The sequence below is a fragment of the Salvelinus sp. IW2-2015 genome, linkage group LG22 (genome assembly GCF_002910315.2).
Source record: "Salvelinus sp. IW2-2015 linkage group LG22, ASM291031v2, whole genome shotgun sequence".
Taxonomy (NCBI): Eukaryota; Metazoa; Chordata; class Actinopteri; order Salmoniformes; family Salmonidae; genus Salvelinus; species Salvelinus sp. IW2-2015.
Window position 1 is genome coordinate 12,852,495 of NC_036862.1, and position 24,909 is coordinate 12,877,403.

The window sequence follows — 24,909 nt, forward strand, 5'->3', positions numbered from 1 at the left end:
TTCTATCGGGTCAGTCAATTTTCATCTTTCTGCAGTATTTTTGAGCAATGTCAAATTCAATTGATGTAAATGCCCATTGAAAAATATGCAACATCGCATCAGGGTTTACCAGTTGCCATATGATTCCAACAGTGAAAAAACATCACCAAGATGGACATGATGAAATCACACACAACGAGCGTTGGAGAGGAAACCACTATCACTGCCCGGTTACATCCGTGTAGTTCACTCGGCCAGTCAAGATTTTGCAATTTCTGCAGTATTTTTGAGCATGTCAAATTCATGATGGTAATGCCATTGAAACATATTGCAAATGGACAGCCGTCACCTGGTAGTTGGAATGATGTGTTTACCAGAAGCACATTTTAAAATGTTTTTTAATTGCCTTTAGGGGGAGCAAGGGGTCTACGTTGGGGTAGAGAGCACCCTCCACCCGTGCCCATCCAATAGGCCCCTTGTTCATTTTGGACGTTTTTTCCAAATAATCTTTTATTTCGACTTTTTTGACTTCTTATGAAATCATATTGCAAATGAACAAAACATATGCCTTATGGACAAGTAAAAAATAATATATACACTGCTCAAAAAAGATAAAGGGACACACTTAAACAAACGCCAATGTAACTCCAAGTCAATCACACTTCTGTGAAACTCAAACTGTCCACTTAGGAAGCAAAACACTGACTGACAATAAATTCACATGCTGTTGTGCAAATGAATAGACAAAAGGTGGAAATTATAGGCAATTAGCAAGACACCCCCCAATTAAAGGAGTCGGTTCTGCAGGTGGTGATCACAGACCACTTCTCAGTCCTATGCTTCCTGGCTGATGTTTTGATCACTTTTGAATGCTGGCTGGTGCTTTCACTCTAGCGGTAGCATGAGACGGAGTCTACAACCCACACAAGTGGCTCAGGTAGTGCAGCTCATCCAGGATGGCACATCACATCGAGCTGTGGCAAGAAGGTTGCTGTGTCTGTCAGCGTATGTCCAGAGCATGGAGGCGCTGATCCAGGAGACAGGCCAGTACATCAGGAGACGTGGAGGAGGCCGTTAGGAGGGCAACAAACCCAGCAGCAGGACCCGCTACCTCTCGCCTTTGTGCAAGGAAGCAGGAGGAGCACTGCCAGGAGCCCTGCAAAATGCCTCCGCAGGCCACAAATGTGCATCTTGTGTCTGCCTCAAACGCGTCAGAAACAGACTCCATTAGGGTGGTAATGAGGTGCCCCGACGTCCACGGGTGGGGGTTGTGGCTTACAGCCAACACCGTGCAGACGTTTGGCATTTGCCAGAGAACACCAAAGATTGGCAAATTCGCCACTGGCGCCCCCTGTGCTCTTCACAGATGAATGCATGTCAAGACTGAGCACATGTCTGACAGACGTGACAGAGTCTGGAGACGCCGTTGGAGAATGTTCTGCTTGCCTGCCCAACACCTCCAGCATGACCGGTTTGGGGCGGGTGGGTCAGTCATGGTGTGGGGTGTGCATTTCTTTGGGGGGCCGCAACAGCCCTCCATGTGCTCGCCAGAAGGTAGCCTGACTGCCATTAGGTACCGAGATGAGATCCCAGACCCTTGTGCAGACCATTATGCTGCGCAGTTCGGCACCCTGGGTTCCTCCTACCATGCGACAGACCAACTGCTAGACCACTCAATGTGCGACCTGGAAATGTGTGTAGCAGTTCCTGCCAACAGAGGAAGGCGATTCGATAGCCTCAGTGGACCTGGCCCGCCCGTTCCAGACCTGAATACCAATGAGCACATCTGGGACATCGATGCTCGTCTCCATACTCCACCAACGCACGTAGCACCCAACAGAGCGCTCGAGCTGAGTTGCGCATATCTTCTAGTAGTCTGGAGGATAGTCGCTCAGAAGTACATCTGCACCCTACATGGAGACATAGATGCCTCCCAGCGGTTAGCGGCAGAACTTTAACGACGGTGGCGGACTCGTAGAGAGGTATACTAGCAGGCCCAGTGGGGTAGCCGAACACACACTATTCCTATAGCCTATTTCAATGTTTCATTACTACAAAATCCTACATTCTGTGATCAATTTGTGATCCCCTGGACATCGAGGGGACTTCCACCTATGCTGTTAGGTCCCCCAATGTCGTGGGGGTCGGCTCCAGTATCCCTTCCATGCATCTGGATACCATCTGTGGTCACCTTCGCCATAACCTCGAGAGAGGACAGACCAGAACAACAGTTTTAGTTTAGGGCATTTCTGATTCATGAAATCCAGACAAACTATTCACTGTATGACAAATTATTACTGCTTCCAATATTCTTAATACAAATGTCGAAGACAAATATCAAAGAGAATAACAACACACAGGGGAAACCATTTTTCCCCTCCCAAATTGGCTTACACTTCCCTATCACCTTGGCGATCTCACTGCGGAGTTACAGGGTCAGGGAGTTAGAGGGCTAATCCTTAGGGAGAAATCCCCACCATCCAGCAGACCCAATCTGGTGACATTTGTTATTGACACAAGACAAAAGCAAAGAAAACAAAACAACAACAGCGATACACTTCTTCATATATCACTCAATACACTTTTTCATATATCACTCGAGGGGGGAAAACTTAAGTCCATTTGGAGTAACTGTCAACCATTAACAACATATATTTTTTATTTTAGTGGCAGGCATGTGAAGAAAATCTATTTGCATATTTACAAAAGGGCCCCAGGGGACTAGTTATTCCCCATTTAAACACATGACTCACATCGTGATTCATGTGTCCCAAAAAAACAAGGAAATAATTGTATCCCATAAGGTAATGGTAAAATAGACTAGAGACAAGTGTCCCTCATTCAGGGGCAGCGCTCTCTCTCTGTCCTTCTCGTGGTCTGAATCACACACAGGACCATTGCTAAATTATAAACTTCTTCCTAGTTATTAGTGTTTACATATCCCATTTAAATGTCTCTAGTCTTTCTAGTGAGGGTGCTCAGGCCTCACCAGAAAGTCAGAACAGAGGTCATTCAAGCCCACTAAGTGAGTGTTTCTTTCCCTTTTCTTTCCCTGTACTTCAGATGTTATTTAACATTCCTAGCATTTTGTTTACATTGGGTTTTTCAGTACATTTCTTATCAAGATAATTTACATGTGTGCAGCCAAAACTGACAATAGATACTTCAGAAAATGGCCTTTGTTTAAGGTGCATCCTTTCTAACCTGTGAAAAATCCACTAAAAATAAAAAGACCCCACACAACAAATCAGTATTAACACCACTAACAAATATTAATTAACAGGTAGGTTGTGTGTGGGTGCTAAAAACAAACAAAATTGCCAGGCCTTACTTATTTTGGAAGCTCCCTTAACCTTTCACGAGTATCAACCCCGGATCCGGGAGCACCCCCCACCCCCCACACACTGATTAGCATAGCTAGCATAGCTTCAGAAGTAGATAGTAGCATCTAAATATCATTAAATCACAAGTCCAAGACACCAGATGAAAGATACACATCTTGTGAATAAAGCCACCATTTCAGATTTTTAAAATGTTTTACAGGGAAGACAAAATATGTAAATCTATTAGCTAAACACGTTAGCAAAATACACCACTATTCTAACTCCATCAGTTTCTTACTCCTTCAGGTGCTNAAAGTTGGATCAGCCTGTAGTGTGGTTTTCCACTTTAATTTTGAGTGTGACTCCAAATCCAGACCTCCATGGGTTGATAAATTTGATTTCCATTGATAATTTTTGTGTGATTTTGTTGTCAGCACATTCAACTATGTAAAGAAAAAAGTATTTAATAAGAATATTTCATTCATTCAGATCTAGGATGTGTTATTTTAGTGTTCCCTTTATTTTTTTGAGCAGTGTATATAATTATGATAATAAAATATGACAAAAGTATGTTCATACACTTCTTATACATGTGTAATTGACAAAAAAATCTAAAGAATTTCGAAAAACGGTCCAGAAAGCACTTTTTTAAGGGGGTGATAAGTTTTAGATTTTTTTTTCAAATTTTCAAAATTTTACTGTTGGGTCTTGACTTGTTTTACATTTGCAATATGAAAAATTACGGTGGAGCGCACTCCCCATCTATTGGATTTTTGCAGTGTTACACTTGGCATTTGCCATATGGCATTTGCAATCAGTTTTGAATGAAACAACGTCCAATTGAGTGGTATTGTACATCGTGTATATGTTTCGTACGGTGCCAATAACATCCCATTAATTTTTGTCCATTTCAGGGGGGTGTTCCCTTACATATATACAGTACTTCCATTCATTTTTTTAAACTGGCACCAGGCTACCTTCAGATGAGTCTTTTGTGGCTTGTGGGCATCCTAGAGCAAATCCGACATGTAGGTTACATGTTTGTGAGATTCTCACCTTTGCATAGAGGGGTCATAATAGTTAGTGGTTATAACAGTTCCGACGCTACAGATGTTTTCGTGAGAAGACCGATTTTCGGGAAGTCTCATGGTCTGACAAAGCTCAGTCACCTTTCACTGCAGATGCGGGAGGCTGACATCGGCGGATGCAGTAAATTGAGTCACAGGCCATGCAAAAAAACATATCTCTGGATGTTTTATTTTTTATTATGCTAATCCGACTCTAGGCGGTCCAGCATCTAATTTTCTGCTCTCTACCCTTTCGTTCAGTGGTTTTCACAAATTATGCAGTATTCATTGAGTTCGTGTCAATTTGCATATTCACCACAAGATGGTGCTGCTGCTGAGCATACGACAGAACACTCCTCACGTAACTACGTTGTCTTTTGCGTGCTCCATTGCTGATGGCTCCTACGTCACCAATCCATGTGTTGTATTGTTGTTTTCGGGAGTAGGGCAAGTTTTTATTACCAGGGATGGTTTAATAACAATGTCCGAAGTACTGATGAAAGAAATGGAAGAGGTATCGCTTTGTCACATAAAAACAGAAGATCACCCGGAAAATGGTCGGAGTTTTCTTTTGGTTGGTGAACAAGAAAATCTGCAGGTAACGACGTCGGTTTGCTAGCACGCAACTAACGTTAACTAGCTAGGAAAAATGAAAACAAAGTCCACACTGGTTGGCCAAAGGGTAACATTAGCCAGCTTTCATGTTTGTGTTAACAAAATGAATTATGTCACGTTGCCATCCCGTCTTGCACAAGTAACAGCCAACTACGGTGTTAGTTAGCTATCGTTAACGTTACTCGTTATGTTGACATGGGCCTCGTCYAACCTAACCTTGGTACGATAGCCAATGAACATTTATTTATTGTTAAAATAATATTTAACCTTTATTTAACTCGGCAAGTCAGTTAAGAACAAATTCTTATTTTACAATGCCGGCCAAACCTTTTAACACAGACGACGCTGGGCCAATTGTGCGCCGCACTATGTTGTGATATAGCTCGGGATCGAACCAGGGTCTGTAGTGACGCCCCTAGCACTGAGATGCTGCGCCACTTGGGAGCCCTGGCTATTATTTTGTAGACATTTTGTCGAAATGGTCGACACGCAGCTAACTTGATAAGAATGCTCTAACTTAGCCATGTAACTTTGACTAGCTAGTCATACTTAACGTTAAAGATATATGTTTTCAAAAGGGCAGGAGTATTATCCCTTGATGTCTGTCACATAGAGAATTATAGAGGCCTCTAGTGACCAAAAAGCAGTTTTGGCATGGGCAGCGCCATTGAGGGCTTCCGCTATTTTAAAGTAGTCAACTGGGTGGGGATTCCTATGGGTTGTAGCCTCAATGGCGCTGCCCATGCTGTCACAGACGCTATAATGGCACAGGTATAAATATTAGTCCTCTATCTATCTCTATGGTCTGTCATGACTGGCCTTGTTTCAGTTTCCTTTCAGGAAAGTCCCTAATGAATCAGGCTGTGCAAACACCACACTCTAGCTGCTTTTAGCAACCCGGGTGTATTTACATACACGTTGCTCCCAGTCTTTTTGGGTTGCACAAAAACAGTCCGCGGGAAGCCAGAAGTTAAGTACAATTACACATTCATTTACTGTACCGGTGGGCATGATGGTTGGTCATGATGACTGGGGGTATTTGAGACAAAATATTTCAAGGATCATATTATTAAAGACTTTCCAAACGTGGGTCTGTTGCAGACTCACTTTTTCTCTGCTTACCTCGTGTCAAAATAAAGTGGGTCTACGTAGACCCACGTTTGGAAAGTCTGTTTAATAATACGATTATTCAGATATTCTGTCTCAAATTCCCCCATCATAATAACCAACCATCCTGCCCACCGGCACTGTAAGTTGAAAGGGAATTGTTTTTAACTTCTGGCTTCCCGTGTACTGTTTTTGTGCAACCCAATACAATTGGGAGCAACACCCAATACAATTGGGAGCTCCAGAAAGCAGCTAGCCACTCAAGTCTTGACTGAAGCTAATTAACTCCCTTGTAGGGTTGAGCCTAGCTCTCGAGAGCCCAAGGGGCTATGGCTAGCTACCCAGCCCTTGAGTTCTCAATTGAACATCAGGACCACAGCTGGATCAATGAACTACAATCCCAACGCTTTGTTTTAACATTTAGAAACATTACATTTCCAGTGTGCAATACCGTTTTGGAAACCTATGGAAGTTAACTTTCACATGTAGGAGAAAGAGTCTTTCGATTACAAAAGATGCACCTACTGTATGCAGTTTAGCAAAGTTGCATTATGAAACGCACAGCCATCAGCCRCCATCCGAGGTCCTAAACTTCCTTCCCAGTTATGCTCCATTGGGGTCGTTTGAAGCGGAAATTGGAGGGGAGGAAGTGTATTCTTGTTTGTTTGAAGCGGAAATTGGAGGGGAGGAAGTGTAGTCTCTTTGGAGGCGGTGTTCTTAAACATTAAAATACAATTTAGAATACGATCACATTTTCACATAACACACTGTTACAAACAGACATAATACACTGACATATTGACCAGATAAATACCTTAACAGTCTGAAAAGAAAGATTGATTCTTCATCTACCATACCTTCCAATGTATTATATTATATTTAAATGGTTCTAAAGTATTGTTTGAATTTATATTTTGAAAGGTTTCTGGTTTGCTCAGATAAATGATTCCATTTCTTTATTGCTCTAAATCAAAATGTTATTTTGCCGATTTCTCTTTTCTGTCTGGATAACACAGATGGTGGACAATCTATTCCTAGTATTTACTGAATGTCTGCCTCTTACCAACTGAATACTGGTGTGAATAGTTTGGCCGTTTTAAGTGGTGTACATTGTGAAATAAAATAAGCATGTTTTTTTCAATTATCTTGTTGATTTATGACCAACCAAGAGCATTGAGCATGACTACAACAGAATAACCATATCTCCACCTTAAATCAATCCTTGCTGCTTTGTTCTGAGCAATCTGCAGCCTCCTAATTTAACTTGCTGATGCATTTCCCTAGACCACAGAACAGTAGTTCACCTGACTCCCCATTAATGCTTGGGTTGTTTGACCACAGGACAGTAGTTCACCTGACTCCCAATTAATGCTTGGGTTGTTTGAACACAGGACAGTAGTTCACCTGACTCCCAATTAATGCTTGGGTTGTTTGCTTGACTTGTCTAGGACTGGGGTTCCGCTAGCAGAACCCCTCACCAACAGTCAATGAAAWRGCAGGGCACCAATTTCAATCAACAGAAACAGAAACTCGTAATTCAATTTTCTCAAGCATACAAGTATTAGACACCATTTTAAAGATAAAATTCTCGTTAATCCAACCACAGTGTCCGATTTCAAAAAAGCTTTTCGGCGAAAGCAGAACATATTATTATGTTAGGTCAGCAACTAGTCACAGAAAGCATACAGCGATTTTCCAACCAAAGAGAGGAGTCACAAAATGCAGAAATATTGATCAAATTAATCACTAACCTTTGATATTCTTCATCAGATGACACTCCCGGGACAACATGTTACACAATACATGTATGTTTTGTTCGATCAAGTTCATATTTATATCCAAAAACCTCAGTTTACATTTGGCTTTGTCTCCAAAACATCCCGTGAATTTGCACAGAGCCACATCAAATCACAGAAATACTCATAATAAACATTGATAAAAGATACAAGTGTTATTCACAGATTTAAAGATATACTTCTCCTTAATGCAACCGCTGTGTCATATTTAAAAAAAACTTTACGTAAAAAGCGAACCATGCAATAATCTGAGTACGGCGCTCAGAGACCAACACAACCCAAGAAGATATCCGCCATGTTGGAGTCAACATAAGTCAGAAATAGCATTATAAATATTCACTTACCTTTGATGATCTTCGTCAGAATGCACTCCCAGGAATCCCAGTTCCACAATAAATGTTTGATTTGTTCCATAGTCCATCATTTATGTCCAAATTCCTCCTTGTTGTTCGCGCGTTAAGTACACATTCTAAACTCACGACGCGCGGGCAGGTCCAGGCAAAAGTTCAGACGAAATGTCATATTGCAGTCCGTAGAAACATGTCAAACAAAGTATAGAATCAATCTTTAGGATGTTTTTAACATAAATCTTCAATAATGTTCCAACCGGAGAATTCCTTTGTCTTCAGAAAAGCAATGGAACAGAGCTCGCTCTCACGTGAACGAGCGTCACGAGCTCAAGGCATTCTGGCAGACCTCTGACTCATTTCCGCCTCACATTCGGCCCCACTTCTCTGTAGAAGCATCAAACTAGGTTCTAAAGACTGTTGACATCTAGTGGAAGCCTTAGGAAATGCAGCATGACCCATATCCCACTGTATCTTCAATAGGGAATGAGTTGAAAAACGACCAACCTCAGATTTCCCACTTCCGGTTGGATTTTTTCTCAGGTTTTTGCCTGCCATATGAGTTCTGTATATTCACAGACATCATTCAAACAGTTTTAGAAACTTCAGAGTGTTTTCTATCCAAATGTTTCTATACTAATAATATGCATATATTAGCAACTGGGACTGAGTAGCAGGCAGTTTACTCTGGGCACGCTTTTCATCCAAACGTGAAAATGCTGCCCCTATCCATAAGTTAAGAATCTTTCCCGGTAATTATTTAGCTTGGTTCCAATCATGCATGCAGTTTTAATTTGTTTTATTACATAGATGAGTTATTTGAAACGACCATGATAATAAGCAGTTGTTTAGCTGCACCCCTAGTAGTTTGGTTTCTGCCACTTCCTCAATTTGTACTCCCCCATACTTAATTGTATCCCATACTGTGTTGGCCTTTTCCTGGTGGAACAGACCAACATAACCTTGGTTTTCTTGGTGTTCAAAACAAGTTTGTTCCGGCAAACCCAGTCCTGATATTTCCTGAATTACTGATAGAGCTTGCTGTACTGATTTGTCTTGCAGTATAAATTGTAGTATCTGCAAATATAGTAGCTTGAGTTTCAGATAAGGCATAAGGAAGGTCTTTGGTATATATTAAGTAAAAAAGTGGCCCAAGGCAGCTGCCCTGTGGTATTCCACAGTTTAAAGCATGAGGGGAAGAAAACGACCCATTGATATAGGTGGACTGTTTCCTGCAGTTAGATTTGACTGTACTCAATTCAATGCTGCTGCCTTAAACCATATGCAATAATCTTGTCAAAATTATTTAATTATCCACTAAATCAAATGCTGCATTAAAACTAAAAAATAGTACACCCACAAACCTGCCATTATCCAAGCAAGGAGCCACTTGTCAGTCATGTCAACCAATGCAGTGGTAGTGGAATGGTTTTTGCGATAAGCATGCTGATTGGCTGTAATCAGATCATTATTTTTCATGTACTCCCATATGTCTACTCACAATACCCTCCAATATCTTACTGAGTGAAGGAGTAGACTAATTGGTGACTATTAGCAGGAGTAATGGGTTCTTTGCTTCTTTCGGGATTGTACACAGTTTAGCATGCTTCCATGCATTTTCCAGTGACCAATTAAATATCTATTTCAGTGGAGCTGCAATCTGGGAGCAGCATAGCAGTTCTTTTCTCCATAAAATCATAACCTGTAGATTTTCCATCGGTTAATGACTTCAATAGGTTTAACACCTCCTCTACTGACACCATTTGTAGGCTAAAAGAGCAGTTGTTTTTGGTCATAATATGATCATCAATCCATTGGACAATAGCTTGTTTGGAAGAATGAGTGTTTACGTTATCACTCAGTAAATTCATTTCTTTGTAAAAGAAAATCTGCAAAATGATTGGTAATATCAGCTGGTTTTGTTATTGTTCTCCCGTCAACCTCCACACTAGATGAGCAGATTAAAAAGCACATACACTGAGTGTTCAAAATATTAGGAACACTTACTCTTTCCATGACATCGATTGACCAGATTAATCCAGTTGAAAGCTATGATCCCTTATTGATGTCACTTATTAAATCCACTAATTAAAGAAGGATTTTTAAGCCTTGAGACAATTAAGACATGGTGTGCCGTTCAGAGTGTGAATTGGCAAGACACAATATTGAAGTGCCTTTGAACGGGGTATGGATGTAGTGCCAGGCGCACCGGTTTGAGTGTGTCAAGGAATGCAAAGGAATGCAACGCTGCTGGGTTTTTTCACGCTCAACGGTTCCCATGTGTATCAAGAATGGTCCACCACCCGAAGGACATCCAGCCAATTTGACACACCTTGTAGAGTCCAGGAAGGGGTGAATTTGAAATTCCTAAACGGTTCTATTAAACGTTCTGGGTGTCTTGATATCCTATCAAAAAACCATGTAGATATAGCAATTCTCCAAGAAACACACCTGCTCCAAAAGACTCATAGAATAAAGAACCATTTGTACAAACTGGCTGCTCTTTTCATCAACCCCAAACAAAACTAAAGGTGTAATCATAATGAACATAAGAAACTCAAAATTACCAACTTGTGTAAAGGGGAAGACCAAGAAGCAGAATCACTTTCCTTAAATGTATCCATAATGGAAAGAAAATGCCCTTTTATTAATGTGTACGCTCCAAATTCATATGATCCTACGTTTTTTGAATTCTCAATTTTCTGACAGCATATTGTTAGAATTAGCTGAATTCCATCTGGTTTTTGGGACAGACATGATTGACATGTGGGACAAATCTAATATGATAACTACAATCCAGACGCAACCAAGGCTCTCCAGCATATAGTCTCTGATTACAACTTCATTGATTCCTGACGAGCACATATTCCTAAGGCAAAAGAGTACACTTTTTTAGTCAAACAGGCGTAAATCATTCCCACAAATCTATTTCATACTACTAACTACAACCCTAGTTTCTTAAGAAAATACAAATTTGACATGAGCCTTGTCTGACACTACACCTTCTACTGCCAACTTCAAATTTCAGTTTCTCATAAAAGAGCTGATGGCTTTTTCAATGTTTCATTACTACAAAATCCTACATTCTGTGATCAATTTGTGATCCCCTGGACATCGAGGGGACTTCCACCTATGCTGTTAGGTCCCCCAATGTCGTGGGGGTCGGCTCCAGTATCCCTTCATGCATCTGGATACCATCTGTGGTCACCTTCGCCATAACCTCGAGAGAGGACAGACCAGAACAACAGTTTTAGTTTAGGGCATTTCTGATTCATGAAATCCAGACAAACTATTCACTGTATGACAAATTATTACTGCTTCCAATATTCTTAATACAAATGTCGAAGACAAATATCAAAGAAGAATAACAACACACAGGGGAAACCATTTTTCCCCTCCCAAATTGGCTTACACTTCCCATCACCTTGGCGATCTCACTGCGGAGTTACAGGGTCAGGGAGTTAGAGGGCTAATCCTTAGGGAGAAATCCCACCATCCAGCAGACCCAATCTGGTGACATTTGTTATTGACACAAGACAAAAGCAAAGAAAACAAAACAACAACACGATACACTTCTTCATATATCACTCAATACACTTTTTCATATATCACTCGAGGGGGAAAACTTAAGTCCATTTGGGAACTGTCAACCATTAACAACATATATTTTTTATTTTAGTGGCAGGCATGTGAAGAAAATCTATTTGCATATTTACAAAAGGGCCCCAGGGGACTAGTTATTCCCCATTTAAACACATGACTCTACATTGTGATTCATGTGTCCCAAAAAAAACAAGGAAATAATTGTATCCCATAAGGTAATGGTAAAATAGACTAGAGACAAGTGTCCCCTCATTCAGGGGCAGCGCTCTCTCTCTGTCCTTCTCGTGGTCTGAATCACACACAGGACCATTGCTAAATTATAAACTTCTTCCTAGTTATTAGTGTTTACATATCCCATTTAAATGTCTCTAGTCTTTCTAGTGAGGGTGCTCAGGCCTCACCAGAAAGTCAGAACAGAGGTCATTCAAGCCCACTAAGTGAGTGTTTCTTTCCCTTTTCTTTCCCTGTACTTCAGATGTTATTTAACATTCCTAGCATTTTGTTACATTGGGTTTTTCAGTACATTTCTTATCAAGATAATTTACATGTGTGCAGCCAAAACTGACAATAGATACTTCAGAAAATGGCCTTTGTTTAAGGTGCATCCTTTCTAACCTGTGAAAAATCCACTAAAAATAAAAAGACCCCACACAACAAATCAGTATTAACACCACTAACAAATATTAATTAACAGGTAGGTTGTGTGTGGGTGCTAAAAACAAACAAAATTGCCAGGCCTTACTTATTTTGGAAGCTCCTTAACCTTCACGAGTATCAACCCCGGATCCGGGAGCACCCCCACCCCCCACACACTGATTAGCATAGCTAGCATAGCTTCAGAAGTAGATAGTAGCATCAAATATCATTAAATCACAAGTCCAAGACACCAGATGAAAGATACACATCTTGTGAATAAAGCCACCATTTCAGATTTTTAAAATGTTTTACAGGAAGACAAAATATGTAAATCTATTAGCTAAACACGTTAGCAAAATACACCACTATTCTAACTCCATCAGTTTCTTACTCCTTCAGGTGCTATCACCAATTCGGCTCAACTAAGATATTGATATCCACTAACCAAGAAAAAACCTCTTCAGATGACAGTCTGATAACATATTCATGGTAAGGATAGTTTTTGTTAGAAAAAAGTGCATATTTCAGGTAGAAATCACAGTTTACAATTGCACCCACCATCACAAATCGACTAGAATTACTAGATAGAGCAACGTGTATGACCAATTTACTCATCATAAAACATTTCATAAAAATAGACAAAGCATAGCAAGGGAAGACCCAGTTCTTGTGATTTCAGACCATATTTCAGATTTTTCTAAGCGTTTTTCAGCGAAAACACAATAAATCGATAAGTTAGCATACCACATGAACAAACGTTACCAGAGCATCGATCCAGCCAAAGAGCGCTATAACGTAATCACCGCCAAAATATATTAATTTTTTCACTAACCTTCTCAGAATTCTTCCGATGACACTCCTGTAACATCATTTACAATATACATATACAGTTTGTTCGAAAAGTGCATATTAGCCATACAAAACCGTGGTTACACAATAAAAATACTAGGAAATCAAGCCTCATATGTCTGACGTCATCTATCAGAGTGATCTAGTTTAATTGAAAGCAATCATATACTTGACTAAAAAATACAGGGTTGACAGCAATCGAAAGACAAATTAGTTCTTAATGCAACCGCGATTTACATTTTTTAAAATTATCCTTACTTTTCAATACAGGGTTGGCCAAGTGAAGCTATACCAAACCAAAATGGCGAATTATGCGTTTAAAATATTTCGACAGAAACACGGTTTATCATATTAAATATTGCTTACTTTGAGCTGTTCTTCCATCTCATATTCTTGGCAATGGTATCCTTTCTATGTTATAAACGTCTTTTGGTCGATAGATGTCTCTGTCCTTCGAAATGTCACCACCAACGACCGACTCCCTAAAACGTGTGTCCAAACTTTCAGAACGCACAACAAAGAAAATTCCTCAAAATCGCACTAAACGGATATTAAAATTGAATATTAAAACGGCTCAAATTAACACATTATGATGTTTTTTAACAACTATAACGACTGAAAACATGACCGGAGAAATATTGCTGTTAGAGAAACGATTTTTGGAACAGGCAGGTCCGATGGCCTTCACGCTTGAGGCGCAAGTTGAGAAAGGACGGTCTCTGTACATTTTGTCATTATATAATGGCTGTGAACGTCCATCGACTTCATTTGAAAACGTGATTACGTACAGACACCCAGAGGAAGACGTAGCAGTGTCGGTTTCTTCATAGCATTTCACTGTGGCCTTATAAACAGACCCCAGATCAGAGGTAAAAATCTGAAATCTGAACCCTGTCATGAAAAGTGCTTGTAGAAATTGTTCTGTACCACTCAGAGACAAAATTCCAACTTCTATAGAAACTAGAAGGTGTTTTCTATCCAATAATACAATAATATGCATATTGTACGATCAAGAATTTAGCACGAGGCAGTTTAATTTGGAGACACCAAATATGCTAATGCGGAACAGCACCCCTATAGTTGCAAGAAGTTAACAGCCAGATCGGGTACCTTTATACTAACTGTTCCCCAAGGCACCTGCCTCAGAAAGCATTCAAAGGAGAGATACAGAATAATTGGTCAACTCATCAGAACTTGGTAGGGACATTCCATAAATCCTGGAAGAAAATAAACATGTACTTAGTTTGCACATCTTAATCAGTCCTAAAAAATCTTAATCTTATTTGAGTTTACTGCGTCTTGTCATGAAGTCTTGATAAAAAACCATGCATATACAGAATGTATACTTCAGACAGTGCAGATGACAGTGTCCTGGTAAGCGGAATAGGCTTAGGAATCTTATCTTTTTAAAAATGTTATATTTTGCATTTTTCAATTTTCCAACATTCAAAACAAAAGTGAAAAGATATTAGACAACAATAGGACAACAGACAGTAAACAGACGAGCGTAACAACAAAAAAAATAATATATCAAACATGCAATAAATTAAGTCATAATAAAGAGTCAAATAAAAATAATAATAATGAGGACTTGATCATATGGTCACCTGCCGTAAGCTACATATTATACATTACGTGTGAAACTTTTATATGAAGGATTATATAGAGATCAGTCAATGTTGATGTGGGGGAGATTCTCCATATAGTCAAAAGGTTGCCAAATTCTGTAAAATGTCTTTAACGTATTCCTCAAGCAATAAGTTATTTCCCAGTGGATACAACTTTTAACTTCGATGATCACATTGCAACTGGCATGGAGGGAATCCGATTTCCATTTCAAGGCATTACATTTCTGGCAATCGCTAGCAATATTTCTGTTAGCTTATAGTATTGGCTTTGCCTAAGATGAGTTAGTAAAGTTACCCAGTAGACAAACCTCCGGGTCTAAAGGGAATGCAACCCCGTTGGAATTTGAGGATATGGTATCGCATTACCCCCTGCCAGAAACCGTGTAGGTTTGAAACACTGCCAAGTGGAATGGAGGAATGTTCCTTCATCTGAGCCACATCTAAAACATAGGGAGGAGATATCAGGTTTGAACTTGTGCAGTCTAGATGGGGTGATATAGAGCTGATGGAGGAAATTAAACTGGATCAGTCTGTATCTGGAGTTCAATGTGGATGTAATCTTATCTTTTTGACCTGTTGCATTGACATATGTCCCTGTAAACTCAACTAGTCAAAATATGAAACCTGTTTAACAAATCTGCTAGGACCTTCAAAAAGTTGGTGCTCAATATTCAGTACTAAAAACATTTGCTTGGATCTACTTCAATTCTGGACACAGATCCACATAATGGAAACAGAATATTTTTTTGATGACATTACCTTCTTGCTTAAATCATTTGTGTTACCCAAACTGTAGAATTGAGTTATAATACTTTGAAATTGTCAAAAATGTCTCTTATTCAATTATTCATACCTCTGTCCCACTGAGTCCCTTACAGCCTGTTTGAATTCAGTGAGTACTGACGGCTATCTGATTCACAGGAAACGTATCGCTAACCCAAACACCAGATGGTGGCCTCTAATTTAATATCAGTCCCAATGCTCAATCCCTCTGTTCGTCATGTGACCTTGTATTGAAACATTATTTCTTCAAATTACTAAGACATTGCATTATTAGAGTGATATCTGAAAGCCAATTATCATTCACTTTGTTACTTTCACTAGTCTCCATATCTGTTTCCCTCGACTAGGACTCCCTTCTTCCCAATAGGAAGACCTTCTCAATCTCTACTGCTAATACACTCGGATCACTCTCAATGTTCTACTTTTCCCCCTATTGCAAGATTTAAAACAAAACAAACATGATAACTATCTCTGTATTGGAAGGCATTGTTTTAATTTTAGTCTACCCTAACAATGTTACCTCTTAATATTTATTACCGATTTCTGTTGGATATTAAATTTTTGCTTCACACTTATTAAATATCTATTATTTTAAGATTAACATGTAATGCGCTGAATTTATAAAATACATCTGCCAATTCAGAAGGGAAGAGATACATTTTGGAGGGAGCTTTCTTTTTTAAGGTAGATTTCGAGACGAGTCTCTTTCTGGGATCAACTTTCACAGTAACTGGGCTGGCACTGTCTATCAGTCCCCTATAGATGGTATGCTCTGTCCATACTAAGTCTCTACCTAGCAAGTTAAACTCTAGTAACCCATGATGCATTGATACATTGTTACTTTATCAAATCTAGTAACCCATTATACTATTAAGTTCTCTTAATACTTTTTAGACCACATACGTACGTCTCCGGGTGGTGTGCAAGTAACAATAGTTTTTTCTATTGTTACTTCATCAAATCACTAGTAACCCATTATACTCTTCATATGTTACTTTATCTCTAGTAACCCATTATACTCTTTATATGTTATCCCTAGTAAAAGCATATTCGGGAATAGTACTTTCTCCTTTCATATTCACATACATAATAACGTTATGCCATCAAACTCCACTGAGACATGTTATCCTCGTTACTAATGAGACTTGTTATCCTCGATTGAGATCCTGAGATGTTATCCTCTACCTGTAGATCCGAAGGGCGGTGGTGGACTTAGGTATTTACATCCACACCACCCCATGTGCATCTTCAACGATTCCTAAATGCCTACAATAACACCTCGTGCTATTATCAGTGGTTCAGACCACATAGAAAAGTATATCGTTGCACCCTATGCACCACAGTTATCTTGCCGCTACTTCCTATATATATATAAAACACCCCGTGCTCAATAACACCTCGTGCTAGTAGTCCCAGACTACGATGGGTGGTGGTGGACGAAACCTCTAGATAACAGAACTGTAGATAATGTTATAGATCGAAAAACTCAGCTCACACAGAACTGGTTGGGGTATTCATTCAGACCTCTTTCACACCGGAGCTAGTCCCCTGACAGCTCTCATTCACTCCGTACTTAGTAGCTACATTTTAATCCTCTTATTATCCATGTTTCATCAGCTTAATATCCAAATTTTAATCAATCAGTTTAACACGTCCTTTACACACTCACACAACTTTAACATTCACTTAGCACTATTCCCAAACACACTCGGTAATCTCCCTTATTACCCCATGTGCATCTTCAATGATTATCTGTCGTTACTTATTATTCACCACATGTATCTTTCACATATATAATAACACCACATGCTATTAGTAGTGGCTGCAGACCACGTAGACACTTCTCTAATAAATGGCTACAGACAGCTGTCAGTGGGGATTTCCATGGTACCGTTACGCCCTCGCTCTAGTCTTCTCATGACTAGTGAATAGCCTTCTCCTATAAGACTATGGGTACCTTTTTATGTGTTACTCGCCTTAATTTAGTTTTCATTTATTCGAATTTTTATTAAAAAACATTATTAAATTGACTTACTGGAATTCAGTCGACATGTCCCTCAATTGTTCACAGATGATGTCTCCCCCTGTGCAGTTCACAGTAAGGGTCTGGCTGGGTCCTTGTCCTCTTTTGGTCAGACAGGAATTTCCCTCACGCTTCATAAAATGTGCCACTGGTTTTCCTCGCAGACCCCCACTGGAAAGCTCCACAGGCAAAATCAATCATCCAGTTTGGGACGCCAAATTGAAGGCTATTCCATGCAAGAAATTGCCAAGAATCTGAAGATCTCGTACAGTGCAAACTGGCCCGAACCAGAATAGAAAGGGGAGTGGGAGGCCCCGGTGCACAACTGGGCAAGAGGACAAGTACATTAGTGTCTAGTTTGAGAAACAGACGCCTCACAAGTCCTCAACTGGCAGCTTCATTAAACAGTACCAGCAAAACACCAGTCTTAACGTCAACAGTGAAGAGGCGACTCTGGGATGCTGGCTTTCTAGGCAGAGTTGCAAAGAAAAAGCCATATCTCAGACTGGCAAATTAAAAAGAAAAGATTAAGATGGGCAAAAGAACACAGACACTGGACAGAGGGACTCTGCCTAGAGGCCAGCATCCCGGTGTCACCTCCTTCACTGTTGACGTTGAGACTGGTGTTTTGCGGGTACTAATGTACTTGTCGTCTTGCTCAGTTGTGCACCGGGGCCTCCCACTTCTCTTTCTATTCTGGATAGAGACAGTTTGCGCTGTTCTGTGAAGGGAGTAGTACACAGCGTTGTACGAGATCTTCAGTTTCTTGGCAGTTTCATAAGAAAGTTCTTTGTTTTTGGCCATTTTGAGCTTGTAATCGAACTCACAAATGCTGATGCTCCAGATACTCAACTAGTCTAAAGAAGGCCAGTTTTATTGCTTCTTTAATCAGNATGCATATATTAGCAACTGGGACTGAGTAGCAGGCAGTTTACTCTGGGCACGCTTTTCATCCAAACGTGAAAATGCTGCCCCCTATCCATAAGTTAAGAATCTTTCCCGGTAATTATTTAGCTATGGTTCCAATCATGCATGCAGTTTTAATTTGTTTTATTACATAGATGAGTTATTTGAAACGACCATGATAATAAGCAGTTGTTTAGCTGCACCCCTAGTAGTTTGGTTTCTGCCACTTCCTCAATTTGTACTCCCCCATACTTAATTGTATCCCATACTGTGTTGGCCTTTTCCTGGTGGAACAGACCAACATAACCTTGGTTTTCTTGGTGTTCAAAACAAGTTTGTTCCGGCAAACCCAGTCCCTGATATTTCCCTGAATTACTGATAGAGCTTGCTGTACTGATTTGTCTTGCAGTATAAATTGTAGTATCTGCAAATATAGTAGCTTGAGTTTCAGATAAGGCATAAGGAAGGTCTTTGGTATATATTAAGTAAAAAAGTGGCCCAAGGCAGCTGCCCTGTGGTATTCCACAGTTTAAAGCATGAGGGGAAGAAAACGACCCATTGATATAGGTGGACTGTTTCCTGTCAGTTAGATTTGACTGTACTCAATTCAATGCTGCTGCCTTAAACCATAATGCAATAATCTTGTCAAAATTATTTAATGATCCACTAAATCAAATGCTGCATTAAAATCTAAAAAATAGTACACCCACAAACCTGCCATTATCCATAGCAAGGAGCCACTTGTCAGTCATGTCAACCAATGCAGTGGTAGTGGAATGGTTTTTGCGATAAGCATGCTGATTGGCTGTAATCAGATCATTATTTTTCATGTACTCCCATATGTCTACTCACAATACCCTCCAATATCTTACTGAGTGAAGGAGTAGACTAATTGGTCGACTATTAGCAGGAGTAATGGGTTCTTTGCTTTCTTTCGGGATTGTACACAGTTTAGCATGCTTCCATGCATTTTCCAGTGACCAATTAAATATCTATTTCAGTGGAGCTGCAATCTGGGGAGCAGCATAGCAGTTTTCTTTTCTCCATAAAATCATAACCTGTAGATTTTCCATCGGTTAATGACTTCAATAGGTTTAACACCTCCTCTACTGACACCATTTGTAGGCTAAAAGAGCAGTTGTTTTTGGTCATAATATGATCATCAATCCATTGGACAATAGCTTGTTTGGAAGAATGAGTGTTTACGTTATCACTCAGTAAATTCATTTTCTTTGTAAAAGAAAATCTGCAAAATGATTGGTAATATCAGCTGGTTTTGTTATTGTTCTCCCGTCAACCTCCACACTAGATGAGCATGATTAAAAAGCACATACACTGAGTGTTCAAAATATTAGGAACACTTACTCTTTCCATGACATCGATTGACCAGATTAATCCAGTTGAAAGCTATGATCCCTTATTGATGTCACTTATTAAATCCACTAATTAAAGAAGGATTTTTAAGCCTTGAGACAATTAAGACATGGTGTGCCGTTCAGAGTGTGAATTGGCAAGACACAATATTGAAGTGCCTTTGAACGGGGTATGGATGTAGGTGCCAGGCGCACCGGTTTGAGTGTGTCAAGGAATGCAAAGGAATGCAACGCTGCTGGGTTTTTTCACGCTCAACGGTTTCCCATGTGTATCAAGAATGGTCCACCACCCGAAGGACATCCAGCCAATTTGACACACCTTGTAGAGTCCAGGAAGGGGTGAATTTGAAATTCCTAAACGGTTCTATTAAACGTTCTGGGTGTCTTGATATCCTATCAAAAAACCATGTAGATATAGCAATGCTCCAAGAAACACACCTGCTCCAAAAGGACTCATAGAATAAAGAACCATTTGTACAAACTGGCTGCTTTTTCATCAACCCCAAACAAAACTAAAGGTGTAATCATAATGATACATAAGAAACTCAAAATTACCAACTTGTGTAAAGGGGAAGACCAAGAAGGCAGAATCACTTTCCTTAAATGTATCCATAATGGAAAGAAAATGCCCTTTTATTAATGTGTACGCTCCAAATTCATATGATCCTACGTTTTTTGAATTCTCATTTTCTGAACAGCATATTGTTAGAATTAGCTGAATTCCATCTGGTTWTTGGGACAGACATGATTGACATGTGGGACAAATCTAATATGAATAACTACAATCCAGACGCAACCAAGGCTCTCCAGCATATAGTCTCTGATTACAACTTCATTGATTCCTGACGAGCACATATTCCTAAGGCAAAAGAGTACACTTTTTAGTCAAACAGGCGTAAATCATTCCCACAAATCTATTTCATACTACTAACTACAACCCTAGTTTCTTTAAGAAAATACAAATTTGACATGAGCTTGTCTGACCACTACACCTTCTACTGCCAACTTCAAATTTCAGTTTCTCATAAAAGAGCTGATGGCTTTTTCAATGTTTCATTACTACAAAATCCTACATTCTGTGATCAATTTGTGATCCCCTGGACATCGAGGGGACTTCCACCTATGCTGTTAGGTTCCCTCGATGCAAAAGGGATTCTATGATCAATTAGCCTTTTAAAATGATAACTTGGATTAGCTAACACAACGTGCCATTGGAACACAGGACTGATGGTTGCTGATAATGGGCCTCTGTACGCCTATGTAGATATTTCATAAAAAAATCTGCCATTTCCAGCTACAATGGTCATTTAAACATTAACAATGTCTACACTGTTTTTCTGATCAATTTGATGTTATTTAATGGACAAAAACAAGGACATTTCTAAGTGACCCCAAACCTTTGAACGTTAGTGGTATATGGCAATGTAAACGACTCAGGATAAATAAAACATTTTAAAAAAGGAAAAGACGTAGGAGGACTATCCGAACCAAACTTTAAAATTGTATTTCCGCCCCATCCTAAAATTGGTTTTAGACATAATTATTCTGCCCCCCTGGCTGAGTATAGAGAGAATATGGTGTCTCCTATTACCCTGGAAGAAGTGGTCTTCACTGATATACAGTATCCCTTAAATACTTAAAACTACCCTCAGCTTATTATTATTTGGCGCAAAATTGAAAAGCATGTAACTGGGAATCAAATGGCATGCCCATACTCCAATATTTCACAATAATGTCTTGTTATCTGGAAGGTGGCCTTTTGCACCCCCCCCCCCCCCCCCCCCCATGGTCCAAATGTGTAATCCCCATACCCTTACTGATATCATGGACAGCAAGGGTTTGAGAACATTCCAAAATTTGAAAGATACATACACATTACCAGGCAACTTCTTCTTTCTATATTTACTATTTCTTTTTTTCATGTGGAATCCCTTGGGAAATCCAACTTGCAAACCATCCAATGATTGGATTTATAAATAAATGATCTGGGCTCCTGAAAGGACTGATCTCTAAAATATATAGAAACAACTTTTGGAAAGGTCATTCTGGGATAGCCGTTAAAGTATGGTCCACAGATCTAATTGAAAGGTCATTCTGGGATAGCCATTAAAGTATGGTCCACAGATCTAATTGAAAGGTCATTCTGGGATAGCCATTAAAGTATGGTACAGCTAATCATCTGATACCTATTCCACAGAATATTGAAAGTCATTCTGTAGCAATAGTCCACGATCTATGAAGGTATCTATGCAAAATGTCCACAAGATCTAATTGAATCTGGACGACCGTTTAACTGGAAAGAAATGGATAATATGGACCTTTGGCATCCCGTAAAACCGACCATCAACTTATAATTTTCAGTTTTTCAACAGACTGTATTTACACCAAGGAATGTTTAACGTTGAAATTGTCCCAAGCTGTTCACTTGTGTCCCCTACATCAGGGTAACACATTCCTTCATATGATATCGGAGTGCCCGCCAGTTTATATGCTTCTGGGCAAAGTAACAAAATACAATTAAAATAATTTATTTTTATTTTTTAGAAGTTGCATAGAATTTAAATATTCAATGCTTTTGAATCAGTTTATGTTATCTAATTGATAATAAGCGCCCTTGAATCGTCTCAATGAAATTATAGAAAAGATTACCGCTAGCAGGCAGCACTGCTGGTGTGAGGCATGGTTTTGGTTGGGGAGGGAACGATACGGAAGGGCGGATGGGGGACTGAGGGATGGAACAGGTGGGGTGATCATTATAATGCAGTTTCTTTGATTGTTTTTTTGTACCTGTAAACCCTTTAAAAAAAAAAAGGACAACTAAATAAACAGGGGTCACAAAAATAAAATAACTTTTCCTCAACCAGGGCTCTACGCTGGACCTTTTTTTTACAGGGAGCAACGTCGTGTGTGCCTAATGAAAAATGGGGAGCACCAAAGAAATTAGGCAAAGCCGCAAAGACAAATATCTTTAAGTAACAAAGCCGCTTTCTTCGATAGTGAATGGGCCAGGTTATGACGGCATGGTCACCTGGGCTGCCTGTACAGGAAGCTAATCATTGCAAACAATATCATCTGGGTGATGTATTTTTCTAGGTGCACTGATGCTCCTAAATTCAAATTCCAGGTCGCACAGCACAAATATTTAGTTGCATATGCGATTCAAATTGTTACACCTGTAGAGCCTGTAAACTCATTACAAGTAAGCTATTTTTGGATAAGGAAAATTATTGCTCGCTTATATGAATGTTAAGTTCAATTACAAATGTTAAGAAAACTGCAACGCGTGTGAGGCTATTTGCCATGTTAGACAGAGGATTTGAAGTATCATCCGGACATCTGGACAGTTTTCCTCACAAGGCTAAGGGGATGTCCAATGGCTCATTGTAATGAAAATGCAATTTGAGTCCATGAAGTAAGCGGTTAAGGTTGAGCCCTGTGACTACTTTCAGTGTAAAGTTACCTTTGATAACATAATGGTGTTACCAAATGCTAATGTAGGAGCCATTTTGTCTGTTATTGTGGTTGTTCTTACCACTGCTCGCCCATTAAACACATTGGAACTAAAATATGCGCCTAACGTATATTACATCTACATGTATTCTCTCCATAGCTTCTGCTTCCATACTTCCCTGGTCCCCTGTTTGCTGATCACATGTAACCCATGACACAAATCGATATAGTTGCCTCCTAGTGTACACATTAAGTGGAAAATAAAGGATAGATAAAACTAATCCACAACACAACAACCTACATAAGTAAGCCTAAATTGCTCCACAGGAAAATTAATTGACATGTATTTGACAACAAACATCCTTACAGCTAACTATAACATAACTTGATCTCCCATCCTCTCAACATTAACCCAGGTCCCACATGAGGCTCAGTTCCTGGAGAGGCTGGGCTGCAGTGACATGCAGGGCATCAAGGTCCTCTCCATCTTTGGCAGCAGGGCGACGGCAAGTCCCAACCCTGCAAACCATATCCCTGTTTTGGCAGGGTACCATATCTACACCTCCAAGTCCCCCAGCTCCTCCACATGGGCGTGTGGGCCGGCTCTTGGACCCCGGGCCTTGGGCCTGGTGGCTTGCTGGACACAGGAGGGCCCTTGCTGGGGCGGCGGCCAACCATGTAACCAGCGCATGCGTCTGCTGCTGAGGTGCTGGGGACCGTATCGGACTGTGGTGGTGTACCGCAGCGGGCGAGAGCTGCACACACGCCATGTTCTCAGTTCCTAAGCAGCGCCTCAGGGGCTACCTGAAGCACTTTCACCCCCAGCAAAGCTGCGCGCCCTCTCCAGGCCGCTGTGGCATGGACGTTCCCCTCTCCTCCCTGGGCCGGCGGTCATCGTGTTCCAGGAGACCACCACACCAGCTACTGGGCCATGGTATTACAGGAGAGGCCCAGTCACTAAACATGCACACATGCAATCATATTTTCTATACATGCGTTAACACAACAATTTGCTCATTGAGTTGTGTTAGATCAAACACATTGGTTGGAATGTTTAGATTATGCTGTCATGTTGTTTCAGACTCAATTTGCCCAAAGTAATTGCACTTGGGTATAAATACATTACTTTTTTTATTGAATGAACAACAACACGCTAACATATTATTTAAATCAGAATCCAGCCCCAGCCATTACAACTTGGTGAGACACACCCACAATTACAAACTACTAAAGTCACACGATACTACACTAAATTTACTCAGCAGTCCAAGTTTGGTGTTGTGAACTCTATCGCATGACGTTGTTCTACTTGTCCCCACAGAGCGAACAGATGTCCCTGGCTATGCAGACACTCAGCTCCAGAGGCGCTTCCATGACCTGGGCCTGGGTACAGAGGCCTTCAGCTCAGTGCAGTACCTGTCTCT

At 40.1% G+C, this 24,909-nt stretch overlaps 2 protein-coding genes across 3 annotated transcripts in view; one reads left to right on the plus strand and one right to left on the minus strand.

Annotated features, from left to right (window-relative positions):
- The window catches only part of LOC111949894 (zinc finger protein neuro-d4), a 104,778-nt gene extending 86,853 nt beyond the window's left edge, over positions 1-17,925 (minus strand). The window contains exon 1 of one of the 2 annotated variants that reach the window (XM_070434038.1): positions 17,769-17,925. In XM_070434038.1, coding sequence (XP_070290139.1) covers positions 17,769-17,893 — 125 coding nt within the window. In that variant the 5' untranslated portion in view covers positions 17,894-17,925. The remainder of the gene's footprint in view (positions 1-17,768) is intronic. The other variant, XM_070434037.1, reaches the window with a different exon arrangement.
- Positions 4,775-24,909, plus strand: part of LOC111949893 (zinc finger FYVE domain-containing protein 1) — a 34,598-nt gene continuing 14,463 nt past the window's right edge. The window contains exon 1 of the mRNA XM_023967229.1: positions 4,775-4,967. Coding sequence (XP_023822997.1) covers positions 4,851-4,967 — 117 coding nt within the window. The 5' untranslated portion in view covers positions 4,775-4,850. The remainder of the gene's footprint in view (positions 4,968-24,909) is intronic.